General features: G+C 34.2%; 2 protein-coding genes across 6 annotated transcripts in view; one reads left to right on the plus strand and one right to left on the minus strand.

The window, feature by feature from the left end:
• Positions 1-16,352, minus strand: part of LOC126745416 (39S ribosomal protein L43, mitochondrial) — a 93,206-nt gene that overhangs the window by 52,209 nt on the left and 24,645 nt on the right. The gene's annotated exons all lie outside the window — the stretch shown is intronic.
• LOC126745401 (protein draper) overlaps positions 1-16,352 on the plus strand; it is an 86,868-nt gene that overhangs the window by 38,409 nt on the left and 32,107 nt on the right. For all 5 annotated transcript variants that reach the window (XM_050453239.1, XM_050453238.1, XM_050453240.1 and 2 more), the window contains exons 2-4: positions 2,677-2,866; positions 5,634-5,929; positions 13,380-13,623. In XM_050453239.1, coding sequence (XP_050309196.1) covers positions 2,778-2,866; positions 5,634-5,929; positions 13,380-13,623 — 629 coding nt within the window. In that variant the 5' untranslated portion in view covers positions 2,677-2,777. The remainder of the gene's footprint in view (positions 1-2,676; positions 2,867-5,633; positions 5,930-13,379; positions 13,624-16,352) is intronic.

Consider the following 16,352-nt stretch of genomic DNA (forward strand, 5'->3'; position numbering starts at 1 on the left):
CCTTAAAGGAATGGATGTTTCAGGTAGAAACTGGACGAGAACTATAGCTGAACCAGATCGATTAAATAATAGTCAGTACCTGGAGTATAAAGATTCCATAATGATTAATCATAATATATATACAGTGCATTTTTTTTATCTCGGGTCATAGGGTTTTACATGTAATATTTTCAACCCCATGTTAGAACCTGTTCTATTTATTCGATAGGATTGAAACTTGGAACAAGTGAAGTTTAAGTTAACAGACTTTAAAAAATCCCATTATTTTGCAAAAACATTTGCGAGAAACCTATTTAAAATACGTTTTTCTGATGAAAAAGTTTGCTTTTTCTGCATCTCGTAACTTTCATTACCTTTACACTTCAAAGCAGGTAGACAAATATCTGACAGTGACACAAAATTATTTTTAAATTGCTCCATTGAAATTGTTCAAAAACTCTTTAAAATGTCACACTACGGAAGAACGTATTGAGATGTTTTCAATTTACATTAGAGGAATGTCGGCGCAAGAAGTGCGGTAGATAATTTTGCCGTGTCTTATCCTAACCGTCCCGTCTAGATCAAACTGTACAACGGTTTCATGAAAAATTTATTACGATTGGATGCATCGCCAGTTCTCACTTAAAACGAAAAAGAACCGAAACTGTAGTAGACGAAGAATTTAAAATGGAGGTATGCTTGGCCGTTGAAGAAAATCCAACAAATAGTCTTACTCAGTTTGCTGAAGTTACCAGAAAAAGTAGGAGTAGTTGCTATAAGGCAATCAAAAAAGAAAAATACAAATCTTTTAAAGTTAGAAATGTTCAAGAACTCTTGCCTAATGATTATTTTCTTAGAATGCAGTTTTGTGAACAGTGGATGAAACGAATTAACAACGACCCCACAATTACAAACAAAATACTATTTTCAGACGAAAGTACTTTCTGTACAAATGGTACAGTCAACAAACAAAATACTCGAATATGGGCGCGAGAAAATCCTCACGTCATCCAGGAAACGCATACCCAAACAAGACAGAAACTTAACGTGTGGGCAGGAATTCTTGGAGATCGAATAATTGGACCATTTTTCATAGAGGGTAGCCTGAATACTGCAAAATATTTAGAATTACTTCAGGTGCAGGTCATTCCCGCATTAGGAAACGCTGTTCAAAATGGCAGGATACTTTTTCAACATGATGAAGCCCTCGCTCATAGTGCAGCGACTGTTACCGAGTTTTTGAGTGCCACGTTCACAGGACGATGGATTGGACGTTTTGGGCCATCTAAATGGCCGGCGCGAAGCCCCGATCTTTCGCCTTTAGATAACTTTTATTGGGGCTATCTATCATCGAAAGTGTTTGATATTGTTAGAGGCAGACCCAACAATACCGAAGAACTTCGTAATAGAATTATCCATCAGGCTTCGCGTACCATTACCCCCCGGCAGCTCCTAAATGTTAAAAGACATTTCTACAACTGTCTGGGCTTTTGTTTGGCTCAATTTGGAGGTCACTTTGAACAATTTATTTGAAAGGTTTTATTTGTTTATTATTGATTTTTGAAAATATATTTTTGAGATTTTGAGGAAATTATTTTGTGTCACTGTCAGATATTTGTCTACCTGCTTTGAAGTGTAAAGGTAATGAAGGTTACGAGGTGCAGAAAAAGCAAACTTTTTCATCAGAAAAACGTATTTTAAATAGGTTACTCGCAAATTTTTTTGCAAAATAATGGGATTTTTTAAAGTCTGTAAACTTAAAATTCACTTGTTCCAAGTTTCAATCCAATCGATTAAATAGAACAGGTTCTGACATGGGGTTGAAAATATTACACGTAAAACCCTATGACCCGAGATAAAAAAAATGCACTGTATAGAAAATTCAATGTAAAAAGCACTTTGATATTCTCAAGTGGCCATAATAAATCTCCAACCAGTGCCAAGAGATTTGCAATTATATAAAATATTATGCCAATACAATTGGATTGTAAGCGAAATCCTACATTAGTTATATTAAATCTGGTTGTAATAACACTTACCATTGCACATAAAAAAATCATTTTTGCCCTGAGCCATTTATAGGGCCAATCAATGAATTGGCTTGAAGCAGATTTGTCTGTAAATCTGGCAGTTTTTCGCCCGACAAACCGAACTTCCGCGTTCAGTTTGTCCAGTAATTATGTTCCTGTAATAGTTTTTCCTGTTTGAAGATAAGACAACAGGAGACAGTCTTCGCATTTTTTGAAGCGTGCTTCGCATGTCATTATTAACTGTATTTTCGTTACTCTGGTATTGGCACGAACTAATCACTTTTATAATTATCTAAAATATCCTTATTTCATTTCTATATTAAATAAATAAATAAATAGATTATAGCGTTGATAGCGATGCCAGATCGTGAAGGGTTTAGGTCAGAGGGTGTAATTTTTTAGGCAAGTTTCTTACAGTAACTTGTGCTAAATAAAATCTGTATTGTTGTGACGAATTCTATGTTTTTTGTCATTTTATAATTTATGCTACCACGTCATAATATTTAAATTATTTTTTATTAAAACTTGTAAGCAAAAAATTTGAATTTATAACAAATGAATTACTGATGAATATCATTTATATAATACAACAACATCAGAATGTTTAAATAACATTCAACAAATGATTCACACAATTTTAAAACAAACATTTGATTATTATTTTCAGATGGCAGCAACTATAGTGAAAGTAGCCAGCTAAGCGACATGCTTCCAGTGCATTCAGAATCCTGCTAGATCCCTTAATAACCTGAATTAATCTGTAACACCATGTTCCTGATTTATTTACTAGCGGTGCTCGGGTACTTGTGTGAAACCAGGGCTTTGGAAGGACCGAACGTTTGCACCAGACAAGTAACGTAAGTTTTTAGCATATATGACAACCCAAATTGTTATTCGTTAAGTTTACTTCATGCTTTAGCGGACTGACCATCGTTTTTGTTTAATTTGGCTAATTTAGAGTGTCCTTATTCAATCCTCTGATCTATATACAGGTCTGGCAAATTCAGGTTTTGGGTGCGGCAATTTAAGTCATAAAATAAAAAGACGACGATAAGGTTTCTCTGCTACACCTAGAGTGGACCGGCAGGAATTTACAATGGGGGCAACAATATTTCATTTAAAGTAAATGAGTAACCCAACTAATTAATTCTAATGTACTACCAGCTTATGTACGTTTGCGGTTTACATAAAAAGCAAAATTGTCATGGTACATGTGACCTTGATCACCTCGGTTTGGAAAGTTCATTCTTAATTATCAAAGACAATGAAATAGTTATCGAGGTGAAATTTACATTTTTTCTATATAAGTGTTTAGGTGGAACAATGGAATTATTGCACGAACTGAGTGACAATGTTTAGTAAATGTGAATGTATAAGGAGCAAAGTTCATATTATTGACGACTAATTAAGAGAAGGTATTAATGGGAGAAATGGTATTAGCATGGGTTCACAGACCCCAAACTAATCCCTCAGTACACTCATCAGGTTGAATCAAACATGGCTTACCACGTGGAAAAGTGACAACCAGATAATGTGGGTCTACAGTCTTATTAAAATGTGTATTATTCAACAAAATGAAGCCTTAGGATAATGATTAAAAAGTGATAAGAGAATTGCAGAATGTCAACGAATTCAAGAACAAATGCTTCTTATGTAGAAGAGCAATTGTACCATTTGTAACATTTTCAAGAAGACAATGATCCAATGCCTTTGAAGTGGCCATCTCAGTTTCCAGACTGGCATGGGAAAGGTGAGTCCTATATGGGATCCTTGATGTTAGGCCTTTGTGTTTATTTTAAATCCTTTACTCTGACTCACTAGATTAATAAATTCATTAAAGCAAAAAAGAAAGAGACTATATAGTACTGAATGCAAATCCCATGAATTGACTTCTGTATCAACTCTGATAGGAGCTTTTTTTTTGTTTCACTCCTCTAAAGGAACCCACAACAATCCAGTTCTTTGTTTTAACATATTTGTTTATTTATTGTTTAAAAACACGATAAGACGTTCGGGGAAGCATCGATGATAACCTTGGAAATTGCACACTGATTCATAAATGCGCTCATTAACCCGGACTTCTCGTATTCAGGAAGTGAATGCACCGCACATTACATACTTGAATGCTTTTAACATACCCAGATGCAATTACTAAACCGCATGAGTATATATTTATTGATAAACGATAATCGTGGGTTATTTTTGAATTGTTGATGGTCTGTTGTATTACTGATTATGTTAGTTTGGGATACATAGACTTATTATTCCAGGCGTTTGACTTCTTTTTTTTTCGTATTTAAAGCAATTTTTTTAGGCAGATTACACTTGTCGTCTTCATTTTGTTTTATTTCAAAAAATCGATTGCCTGGAATAAGTCAAAAATCCAAGTAATTTTTTTTTCAGTTATTCGTATTCCAATTAAACAGTTTATTGCACCAAATTAAAGTCATTTTCAATTTTTTGCAACTGCCTGGAATAATGCCTCAAATTTCTTTTATAGGCAAAAATGAGAAAATTTCTTACAGGCAGGCATCTAAATAACAAATAAAAAGCCGGTTGTATTATTTTTTCAATTACCTGGAAAAATGTCGTCATTTTGGCTTATACTTCCAGGAAGTTGGCACCTGGATTTAAATTTAAAAAAAAAATCATCTGCCTGAAATAAATAAAGATATTAATTCCAGGCACTGAAATACCGAAGGAAAGTCAATTTTTCTATAATATTTTTTAACTTTAATTGCCTAGACTGCACCAAAATGTACTTAAGTTTTTCTTATTTTTTTTGAATTTAACCATTTTTTTTCCAAACAATTGAATATGAATATTAAAAAACTATGCAAGTTTCTCGAAATTTATTAATTTATATTTATTTATTATCAACAGCCAAATAGCCAATTAGATACCGAAATTATCTATAACTAATAAATTCAAAATAATCAGAAGCACTAAGTAAACAATATAAAATCCTAAATAGCTCTTAGAAAATTATCTAAATACCTACTAACACAGGAACAAAAGTTGGAAACTATTTAAATCCTGCATCTGAGAAGCATACAACCTATCGTTTATAATTCTAGTAAAACTTTTTAAGCTTATCAAATCTATGTCCAAGTCACTAGCATAGCATGAATATTAAAAGAATTGCACATTTTATGTATTGGTGAGCTTTTAAAAATTATAAAAAAATAGCTTCGATGTTTGTTTCAAAATTTATAAATTACCCGTGGAAGTTGAGAAAAGGGTAAAAATTGGCACACAGCTTCCTCTAATAAAGTCGTTCAGCATCTTATTAATTCAGCATTGTTATTCAAAAATGTTCACATTTAATTTTTAAATTCCTAAAAAAAATCCCAAACATTCAGTCCTTTCAATTGCTTGACTGCAATTTCCCGTTAATTCTGGTCCCATTAAGTCTGGGGCTTAACTTCATGGTACGCAAACATGATTATTAAAGACTAAAACAAGCTATTGACAAAAGATCAACCCATCCTAGTTTTTTGTAAAATGAGACTTGGTCATTACCCAATTCTTACTTTAATTCCAGTCGCTATGGAACTAACTTTCAATATATCTATGATTTAATGAGGTTACCAGACAATTTTGTCTATAAATATTAATTTTCAGGTACACAGAAAAGGTGAGAGTGACCGAACAAGTGCCCCACCAGATTCGCGAGTTCGTCTGGTGCCTAAACTTCCCCCCGAGATGCTCGCGGTATAAAATCAAATTCGAGACCGTCGTCAAGGAACAGAATCTGGTGAGGACCAGACCGGAGGAGGAATGTTGCAATGGATACACGAAAAACGCCGCCGAGACTCAGTGTATCCCGGTTTGCTCAAAAACATGCTTGCACGGTAGCTGCGTCGCTCCAGAAACTTGCCAATGCGAGAGCGGATACGGCGGACCCAATTGTGATATATGTGAGTTTCATTTCGTTTACTCAATACATTTTTTTAAAGTGATTATAACAAGAGCAAGCAATTCTTACACACTGTTCTCGATCCTCAAGATAATCTTTTATTAAATCGAGGCATAATCTCCTTATTCCATAGCTACCTAGTTTTTTTAATAGAATATCATGCGAAACGGTGTCAAACGCTTTAGCTAATTCAGTAAAGATTGCAAGAGGTTTTTTATTTAAGACTATAAAGTTTGATACCTCAAAGAGTGCGTCTTCTGTTGACACTCCTTGTCGGATACCAAATTGATTGGATGATAAAATATTATTTTATCTACGTGTTTTGGGATTCTATCTCTAATACTATATGAGGAGTTCGCGTGCATCATCAGAAATATCCACTTTCAGAAAATTTTCAGGAAACACGAAAAACGCGCTATGTATTTATATATATTTAAAAATAGTAATATTTTAAAAAAATAGCTTTAATTAAGCGGGGTTGACCAATTTATTACCATACAAAGAAACAAAAAAAAATTATTAATTCGTCATTATTAGCAATCAAAGTTTGTATATATCCGTTTTTGCACACAAATGAGACATAGTAAGCAAAAATATATATTTATTTCTCTTTTAACAAACTGGATCAAGTTAATTAATTTGACAAAAGTAATAATTATATTAGGTTTTTGTACCACAAAAAATCCCTGTTTCGCCAATCATCCCCAAAATGCTCCATCAAATGATTTACACTTTTTTTCTGGTATGGAATTACTTAGTGGTAGCGTGCTAAGCTGTATGTTGACATCTCAATTTTAACAGTGGTTTTGTTGTGTTCATTCTCAATTTTCTTTAAGCGAAATCTTTTGAATTCTAAAATTCCCTTTATTTTTTTTACATACCTTTTCCAGTTCTTTAACATTATACATTTGCCAGTCAAGGCCTAGTGTTTTTACCAAAACCCACTTCCGAATATATTTTAACGTATTTTTTTTGTGTTGTAATGACTTATGAACTTAAAATACTAAAAGAACACTTTTATTTGACTGGTCTTACAGGAGTTAAAAGCGCGTGGAATCACAACTCAACGTCCAAATAACAACTACTAGAATAGATAATAAAAAGTGCAATAGAACAAGCACAACTTGTTTATCCCTTTCAGGGGTGTGTGTGTGTGGTTTCACTATGAAACCACCATATCAAAAGTCTTTATTTTGTCTCACAGTGGTTTTTAAGTAAAACCAACGACAGTATTAGCGGCATTTGTTATCGGCTCGTTGAATTAAACGTTTTCAAGGCATTCTATCGATTCAATTTGATGTTACCGTTCTTCAAATATTTCCGTCAGGTGGTTTTTTGCAGAAGTAACCAATTTCGCCGGTGTTTTTTTATTATTGTAAATTGGCATAAAATTAAGCGGTAAGTACAATATGATTAGTAGGTGTGTAGCATTACGGTTATGTTTAGAGCGATATATGTCAAATGTCTGCAAAAGTAAGATTAGTAAAAACGTTTCTTGTTATGGTTTCGCGGTGAAACCAGTATGAGTTATCTAGTATGATCATAGAATTTGATAATATATTTTGTAATTAGTGTTATTTAGTTTTGATTTGATTTACAGTTTTAATTTTTATAAATTTTATAAATCCTACTAATTTCCTTAGTCTTATACTTTAGTCGGTATAAGACTAAGGAAATATAAAAATTTAAACTTTCAAAATCTTGTTTTGGCGTAATAAACCAGTAACATAATTTAGGCGACCTTTTGTTCTAGGTATGAATCGATTTTTCCTTGACAAGTTATCTTCAGATGAATGTTACGACCTACTAGATGGAGTTCCGAGTGGAGATGAATCAGAGTGTGAGATAGGAGAACTGTCCGATATAGAGGATGAAGATATAGTTCAGCAAGTTTTATTAGACCTAGATACGAATAATGAGCTACGTCAAAGTGATTCTGAGCCTGAACTAGAACTAAATGTAAATGAAACCATCTCGAACACCATTTTAGAAAATAATGAGTTTAGTGACGAAGACAATCTACCCCTTGCAGTTTGGGCAAATCTCGCAAAATGGAACAAAACTGACTTCAGAAGTGCAAGCAAATTTTGAAGAAGTGGTTGGTCCTAAAAATTTGCCGAGTTTTTTTTGTTACTTTTTAATATGACTGAGGAAATTGTCTTTCAAACAAATTTATATTCCGTTTAAAAGGGTGATCAATTTGCGCCTACGAATTTCAGTGAAATTACACATTTTATTGCAATAAATATGCTTATGGGCATAAAACAGGTGCCAAGTTATAGAGATTGTTGGTCATCATATCCACAGTTGAGAGATGAGTATATTAGTAACATAATGAGCCTAAATAGATTTAGTTCACTTCTATCCCATCTCCACCTAAACGACAACTCTGGCATGCCGGTAAAAGGGCAACAGCAATACGATAAGTTATATAAAATTCGACCATTTATAAGCAAGTTACGAGAAAACTATCAGAAATACTACGGTCCGTCGATGGAACAGGCAATTGACGAAACAATGGTCAAATTTAAAGGCCGTGTTTTGTTCAAACATTATTTGCCTCTAAAACCCACAAAAAGGGGATATAAAATTTGGTCCAGAGCTGACATATCGGGATATCTCTGTGATTTTGAGATATATACTGGTAAAGATGGAGAAAGAGTTGAAAAAAATGTAGGAGCAACTATTGTCAAAAAACTTACAGAGCCCCTTATTGGTAAAAACTATCATGTTTATTTTGATAATTATTTTACCTCCGTAAAACTGCTTGAAGATTTAGCAGAAAATAATATATTTTCAGGTGGAACAATTAGAGCCAATAGAAAAGGCCTACCTGAGTTACTTCAAGATAATGTTCTATCTAGGGGACAAAGTGATTGGGCAATAAATGGCCGCAACATCTCTTGCGTAAAATGGAAGGATAAACGGGTTGTACAAATCGTATCTACAATTCACGATCCTTCAAAAACTGTTCAAGTTAACAGAAGGGAAAAAGATGGCAGTGTTAAGGAAATATTTTGTCCAGAGCCTATCAAGGAATACAGACGTTGTATGGGTTGTGTTGATCGAGCGGATATGCTAAAATATTGCTACAGTATTGACAGAAAATCAAGAAAATGGTGGCATAGACTGTTTTGGCACTTCATTGATGTTTCTGTGGTAAACTCGTATATTTTATTTCGAAGCTCACCCAATGCGGAAAAACTAACTATGAAGTTATTTCGCCTTAGAATAATTTCTGGGCTTATCGGCGCGACTAAAAAAGGCACTCCTGGCAAAAAAAGCGTCATAAAAGAAAATAGGTACAAGCCGTACGTACCGCCTGAGGTAAAAAAAAAGTAATGCTCTTCATATGCCTGTCCAAGGAGGATCTAGACGTTGCAGTAATGCCACATCGAACTAAATGGGCCTGCAATACTTGTAATGTTGGCTTATGTCTCAATTCGGATAAAAACTGTTTTATTACCTACCATACCATATAAATTTAAGACTTTGTTTTCGGAACGAGTTTATGTTGTGTCTCACAGTGGTTACCAGATAAAACCATGTCCTGCAGGATACTTGTAAATAAATTAAGGAAAAAAAATAAAGTTAAGTCATAAGTTAGACTATAAAGTTTTTATTTATTAATAAAAATTTTTTGATTAAAGACTTTTTCTTGTATGTGCCTGAAAGGGTTATTTGAATATATCCGCTTTTGTTATCAAAATTTGGATATATCCGGTTTTGCTCCAAATGTCGAAGTTTACTTAACGTTTTATTGGGATTTATTCGGTTTTGCTTCCAAACAAATATATGAACCCATAGAAATGATAACAAAGAACCAAAAACCGTCAAAAAACGATTTTCGGTGAAAAGTTGTTGTATCCGGTTTTGCACCTAAGCTCCTCATATAAACTAATCAGATATGTGCTTATCTCCATGGTAAAAAATTCATTTTTCTTTAGCTCAATTGAGGCGATATATTGTAATGTAATGACCCAAATATTTGCATGAATAATTTTGCTAAAACCGTGAGAACTATATTTGAAAATTGTACCACCTTTAAAACTATCAAATGAGGAGCAATCAGACAAAAACCGATAAATCCATTTTTTGGCTAAAACGAGTTTACCATTGAATCTTATTACATTCGGTCCGATACATCGACTGGCCATATCAGATTCAACGAAAACCCGTTATATCCTATTTAAAATCGGCACCAAAGGCAACCAAATCAAGCAAAACACGTTAAATCCATGAAAAAAGATATTTTTACCCTGTTTCATGCAAAATACTCAAAATATGGCTCGAATAATAAATATTATTCACGGGTTACATTAGGTTTCTTGTCAAGACTAGTTTAGCGAGGAGAACTTTTTTTACCTAAGATCGGTTTGTTCGTCAGTATTTCAAGGATTCTATTTCAAGGAACGTTGTGGTAGCAACATTACTGATTTTGGTATCAGTATTGTCGCATAAGTTTAGTCTTCGTTGCTTGTTTAATAGGACGGGCGTTTAATAAAGTATTTACTTAGGTTCGGTAGTTAGTTTTAGTATTTTACTAGTTAAATTTACCATGGAAAGAAAAAGCAGACCTGACCTGGTACCTAAACTTATTATGCGAGCCCAACGAAATCAATGCTAAAGAAAATGAGAATTTCATTGTGACTGTCTAGAGGATGACGCCGGAATGCTGATTTAAAGCTTGTTGTTAAATTTAAAAGGACTGTATTAGGATATCATTTATTTTTCTTTGTTAAACATTATCAGGGTAGTAGCATTTGTTTTTGTTTATTTAACATTTTCTAAAATTACGGAAAAACATTTTCGTTAAATATGTTTGACTGCGCAATGTGTTTCTTTTTTTTTTAAATAGTTTTTAGAAGATAATATAAAAAATCTACGTTTGATTAGACTTATTTTGGTTAGTACTGGGCAAGCAAAAGTAGACAAATCTGTTTCATTCAAGCAAAAACCGATAAATCCATTTTTTAAATTGCAATAACTTTTTTATAAATAAACTAAAAAACTTAAATTTTTCTATTATAAAATGTTTATTATAGCACCTACCCAAAGCAAATTTAAATTACCAAAAAAACAGTTTGGATTTAACACCATCGGTTTTTCGCGAATATATCTATTGTTTTAAATGGATTTATCGGCTTTTGTCTGATTGCTCTTCAAATACGCTCGTAAAACAAAAGGATGGATTTCCTCTGGGATCATCAATTCCATTAAAAATCGCGATAAACTAAGGAGGCTGACCCTGAAACATCCTTTAAATTTTCAAACGCAAAAGACTTACAGACTCTACAGAAATGTTCTCACTAAATTAATTAAAAGAGCTAAATATTTATTTTTTAAAAACAAATTAAATACAAACATAAACGATAGCAAAAAAAAATATGGGAAACCATCAGGAAAGTAACCAACGAAACCGTAAATAAAAATGTAATTTTAAACTTTATATTTGAAAATGGTAAGGAAGTAACTGAAAAAAACAAAATATCTCGAACATTTTTTGACTATTACTATAATATCGGGAAAAAACGTTAGTGGAAAAATACCTAAAAATAAATATGTGTTTAGTAAGCCTACTCCTTGTAATTTAGCGAGTTTCTCAAAAGTCACGGTAAATGAATTGATAATGCAAATAAATTCTCTTAAAAGCAAAATGAAGCCTTTACTACACATTATAAATCTAGTACTAAAAACAGGCATTTACCCAAATATTCTGAGAAACTCCATAGTAACTCACATATTTAAGTCTGGTGACAGCCAGTGCATTGAAAACTATCGGCCTATTGCAATAACGAGTACCATGAATAAATTACTTGCAAAGTGCTTTAAAATGAAATTGAAAAAACATTTAGAAAATAACAAATTATTGTCAGATTCTCAATTCGGTTTTCGAAGTAAAATGAGCACTGAAGATGCAATTCAACAATTAACAGAGCGAATATTGAATGGCTTTTATGAGGGTTATAAGAGAATCTCACAAGAGCCTTTGACACTGTGCATATCACTTTCTCTTGCAAATACTGTAAAAATTAATAATCACGTTGGAGAGATGGGTAAAGTTGAACTCTTATTTTTGATCTATATAAACAACCTTACATTAATTTTACCTGAAATAAATTGTTCTATTATTTGTTATGCTGATAATACAGTAATTCTAGTAAAAGCAAAATGGTGGTCAGAAAAGCAAAAGCTAGCTGAAAAATATATCGCATTAATAAAACTTTGGACGGATCAGCATCCTCTAACTCTAAATAGTAATAAAACCCACTTTATAAATTTCTCGATTTACATATAACAGTAATCAACAAGAAGAACCTGTGGAACTAACAATACATACTTATCCTTGTTTTGCAAGTCAGATGGAAAATTGTACTTGTGATTTTAAGATTTCTTCAGTTTCGTACACAAAATACCTCGGCACATTGATTACATAACTAAAAAAATAAAGAAAACAATTTATAAGTGTTATCAACTACGCGAATTTATGCCTCGTAAGTTATTGAAAATGGTCTATCAGGCTCTGGTTGAATCCATACTAAATTATGGTGTAAGAATTTGGGGTAGTGCATGTAGCACAATATTAGCAAACTGGTTCTCAAAAAATATATACTAAAAATAATAAATAAAAAACCAAAAAGATACCCAACAGTTAATTTGTTTTTGGAAAGTGGTGCTCTCACTGTAAGAGAACTTTACCTGAAGAGCACCCTGAACTTAATGAAGAATAAAAACATTTACGAAGATTCTACACCAACGCCCTATATTACTAGATCTGTTACGAGAGAACGTGCTTTTTTTGACTGAGGTAGATTTTACAATTTGTGGGGCCAAGAATCTTGAGTTTTATACCACACGCTTTTAAGGCTATAAGAAAAAAACTGTTTAATATACGCATAACCGAATGGATCAGGTGTAACTATGAAAATGTTTCGTTAAAGCTTCCTCTTCTAACGTAAACAAATGTTATAATTACATAGTAGAGTTTGTCTAGCTAAGGAAAGGTACACCATCTGTTTCAAAGCTGCGCCAAGTTTTGTCCCCAAATAACGCGCGATTAGCGACAGTAGCGCGCCTTTTTTTAATTTAATTTAAAGGCACAGAACACAAATATAAGAATTAACGCAGCGGCACTGTTTATATGCAAATCGGGGCGATCGATACCGTTGCTTTGGCAGCGGCGTAAACAAATTTACTGCGCAACCGAGCCGAACAACACGTGCTGTACCTTTCCTTAGCTGGACAAAGTCTATATAAGTTAATTTAATTTGGTTTTTATAACAACTCTCAAATTTATTGTTAAATTATTGTTGTATTCTGAAATACTATGTCCCGACAAGTCACTTGTGACTTAGGGCACAAACACTAACCTTGTAACAATACTGTACAATTTTAAGTAATATATTTTGAATTTCGGCAGTAAAAAAACTAATAATCAACTTTGTATCCAGCTTGTCCTAAGAACTTATGGGGTCGCGAGTGCCAAAACGAATGCGAATGCGAGAACAACTCGACCTGCGACCCGTTCAACGGTCATTGCACGTGCAGTCGCGGTTGGATCGGCGACTTTTGCCAAAAACGTTGTCCCAAGGACCGATACGGGCAAAATTGCGAGGAGGAATGCCGGTGCGATCGCGGGGAGTGCGATCACATCTCCGGCAAATGTAAATGTCACTCGGGATACACCGGACCTTTGTAAGATTCTTTTTTTTTATTTTCTGTTTAAATACTAGAATGTTTTTTTGGGAGGAAAGAGAATTATTTTGGGAACATATGTTCAAAAGGTCAAAATAAGATAAATTAAATCATATTTTTTAATCCGCTTCTCAGCCGTTTCTCAAGTTTTTTTATTTTAAAAGCAACACACAACAAAATTCCACTAATTTAAAATGTTTTCGAAAATACCTCAACCAACTTCAAGGCAAGTTGCAGCACGTTTGTTAAGCACGTTTAATTGCTTGAGGTTTCTTTTTAATAATATTTGAAGCATTCAAAATTTGATTGTGGAGTCCTTCTACTACGGTTTCTACTGGCGTTTCTTACACTAGAGCTTTCATCCAGGCTATTTAACCAATGTTAAAAAAATAACATTTTTTCCAAATATCCTAAAACATGCCACTGTTATTTAAACACTATCCTAAAACATGCCACAAATATTTAAAACTCTACTGCCTATGTTCTTAAAAATACTTGAAAAATGCTTGGCTATCAGAATTGCCCAATTTTTTGAATCAACAACCTTTTCACCGATAGGCAGTTTGGCTTTCGAGTAAACCTGAGTACATCAATGGGAATACTAGATCTTTCAAATTATCTCTATGATTCCTTTGAGAGAGGTGATTCTGTGGCTGCTGGCTTTTACGACCTTAGTAAGGCCTTTGATTGTATTTCCCATGACATCCTCATCAAGAAACTGCCTCATTATTGCTTTGACACAAAAATTGTCTCTCTCATAAAAAGTGACCTCAGTCAACGGTTCCAGAGAGTACGTGTTCGGAGGAGAGGCGATTGGGGATTGGGGTGCCACCGGGATCGGTCCTTGGACCACTGTTGTTTCTGATTTATATCAATGACTTACCCTGAACCGCCCCTGGCTGGCACTTTGTCCTTTTCGCTGATGATACCACAATTGCCTGCCCTGCTGGGAGTAGAGCAAAGGCTGAAGGTATGATGAGGGAGGCATTATCAAGAGCTGAGCAACGGTTCTCTTGTAATAAACTTTTTCTAAATTCCTGCAAAACTCGGGAAATTACCTTTTCTTGTCGTGTTAGGTATACAGAGGGCACTGGAAAAAATGTTAAATTTCTTGACGTGCACCAGATATTAGGCATATTTAGGATTCTGGCAAACGGTGTTTCACCAACCGACACTTAAGCAGGCCTACTATTCCTTATGTCACCGCCATCTCACATACGCGATTGTTGTGTGGGGACCACACTCCGGCGGCTTCTAGGGTGTTGTATTTGCAACGCAAAGCGGTTAAGATTGTGTCGGGTCTTGCTTATCAGGCTGACTGCAGGCCTGCTTTTATTGCCCTAGGGATTTTGATTTTTCCTTCGGACTTTATCCTTGAAAGTCTCCTATGTATTAGAATCCATACTTTCCAATACCAGACTCATGAACAACAGGTACATTCTCATAATACCAGAAACAAACAAGATCTTGTTCCGAGTTACCAGCGCTTGGAGAGAATCAGGAATGGTCCTAGGTGTCTGGCAGTGCGGTTCTATAATCGGCTGCCTGAAGCTATTAGAGTCTTTTGAGTTATTTAAAAGGGACATTAAGTCTCTTTTCAGTCAGTAAAGCGTTCTACAGCCTGGACGAGTTTTTAAAACACGAATTTTAACTATTATGTACCATTGCAATTTAAAAATTATTTCATTAATTGTTACATTTATTGCACCTAATTTTTATTTAGTCTATTCTTTAAAAAAATTAATTCTCAATTAATGTTTTGATTCTTTTACTATTAGTATGTGTATGTCTGTTACTGCAATGTCCTTGTATTTTATTGTAAGAGTGATACTAATCATTACCCTAGTTTTTAAGTTAGTTAAAGATGCTTAAATTTAATTTCTTACATAAGTAAGTGTTTTTTTTTGAACTGTGAACATTTATGAGCAATAAATAAATAAATAAATAAATCCACCCCCAGAGGTAATAGTCTAGTGGATTTAAGTCTGTTGACCTCGGTGCCCAAACTTGAGGTCCTCCTCTGCCAATCCAACGTTCAGGAAAACGATTGTCTAAGAAACTACGCACTCGGCGACTAAAATGAGGCGGGACTCCGTCGTGCTGAAAATACATTCGGTGTCGAACAATTAGCAGAACATCATCCAACATGCTTATTAAATGGTCTTCCAAAAAGCGTAAATATCCTTCTCCAGTAAGACGCTCATCTACTACAAAAGGACCAAACAACTGGTCTTCCAGCATTCCACACCACACGTTAACACTGAATCGACGTTGCAAGTTTCGTTCAAACGTGGCATGAGGATTTTCGTCTGACCACCGATGTTCATTGTGTCGGTTATTAATTCCATTGCGGATAAAATGAGTTACATCGCTAAATAAAATGTATTTATGTAGGCCTCGATTTTGTTGGATCCATTCGCAAAATTGAACCCTTAAGCCATAATCACCCTCTTAAAGATGTTGAACCGGTTGAATATAGAAAGGCTTAAAACCGTTTTTCCTCTCCAAACGTCCACATGTGGTGCTAATCGAGGTTCTTTTGTAATCCGCCTCGTACTAACACCCGCGTTCTCTTCAGCCATATACAGAACATTTTCTTCGTTCTCCACATTTAGTCCCGCCTCTCGTTCAGAATTAATTCTTACGCTTGGAAACATTCCTGTGTCCTGAGCATTGATTAAGAATTCTTCGATTTGGAAAACGACGTCGGTATTCATCAACAGCACGTA

Source organism: Anthonomus grandis, chromosome 15 (genome assembly GCF_022605725.1).
Source record: "Anthonomus grandis grandis chromosome 15, icAntGran1.3, whole genome shotgun sequence".
NCBI lineage: Eukaryota > Metazoa > Arthropoda > Insecta > Coleoptera > Curculionidae > Anthonomus > Anthonomus grandis.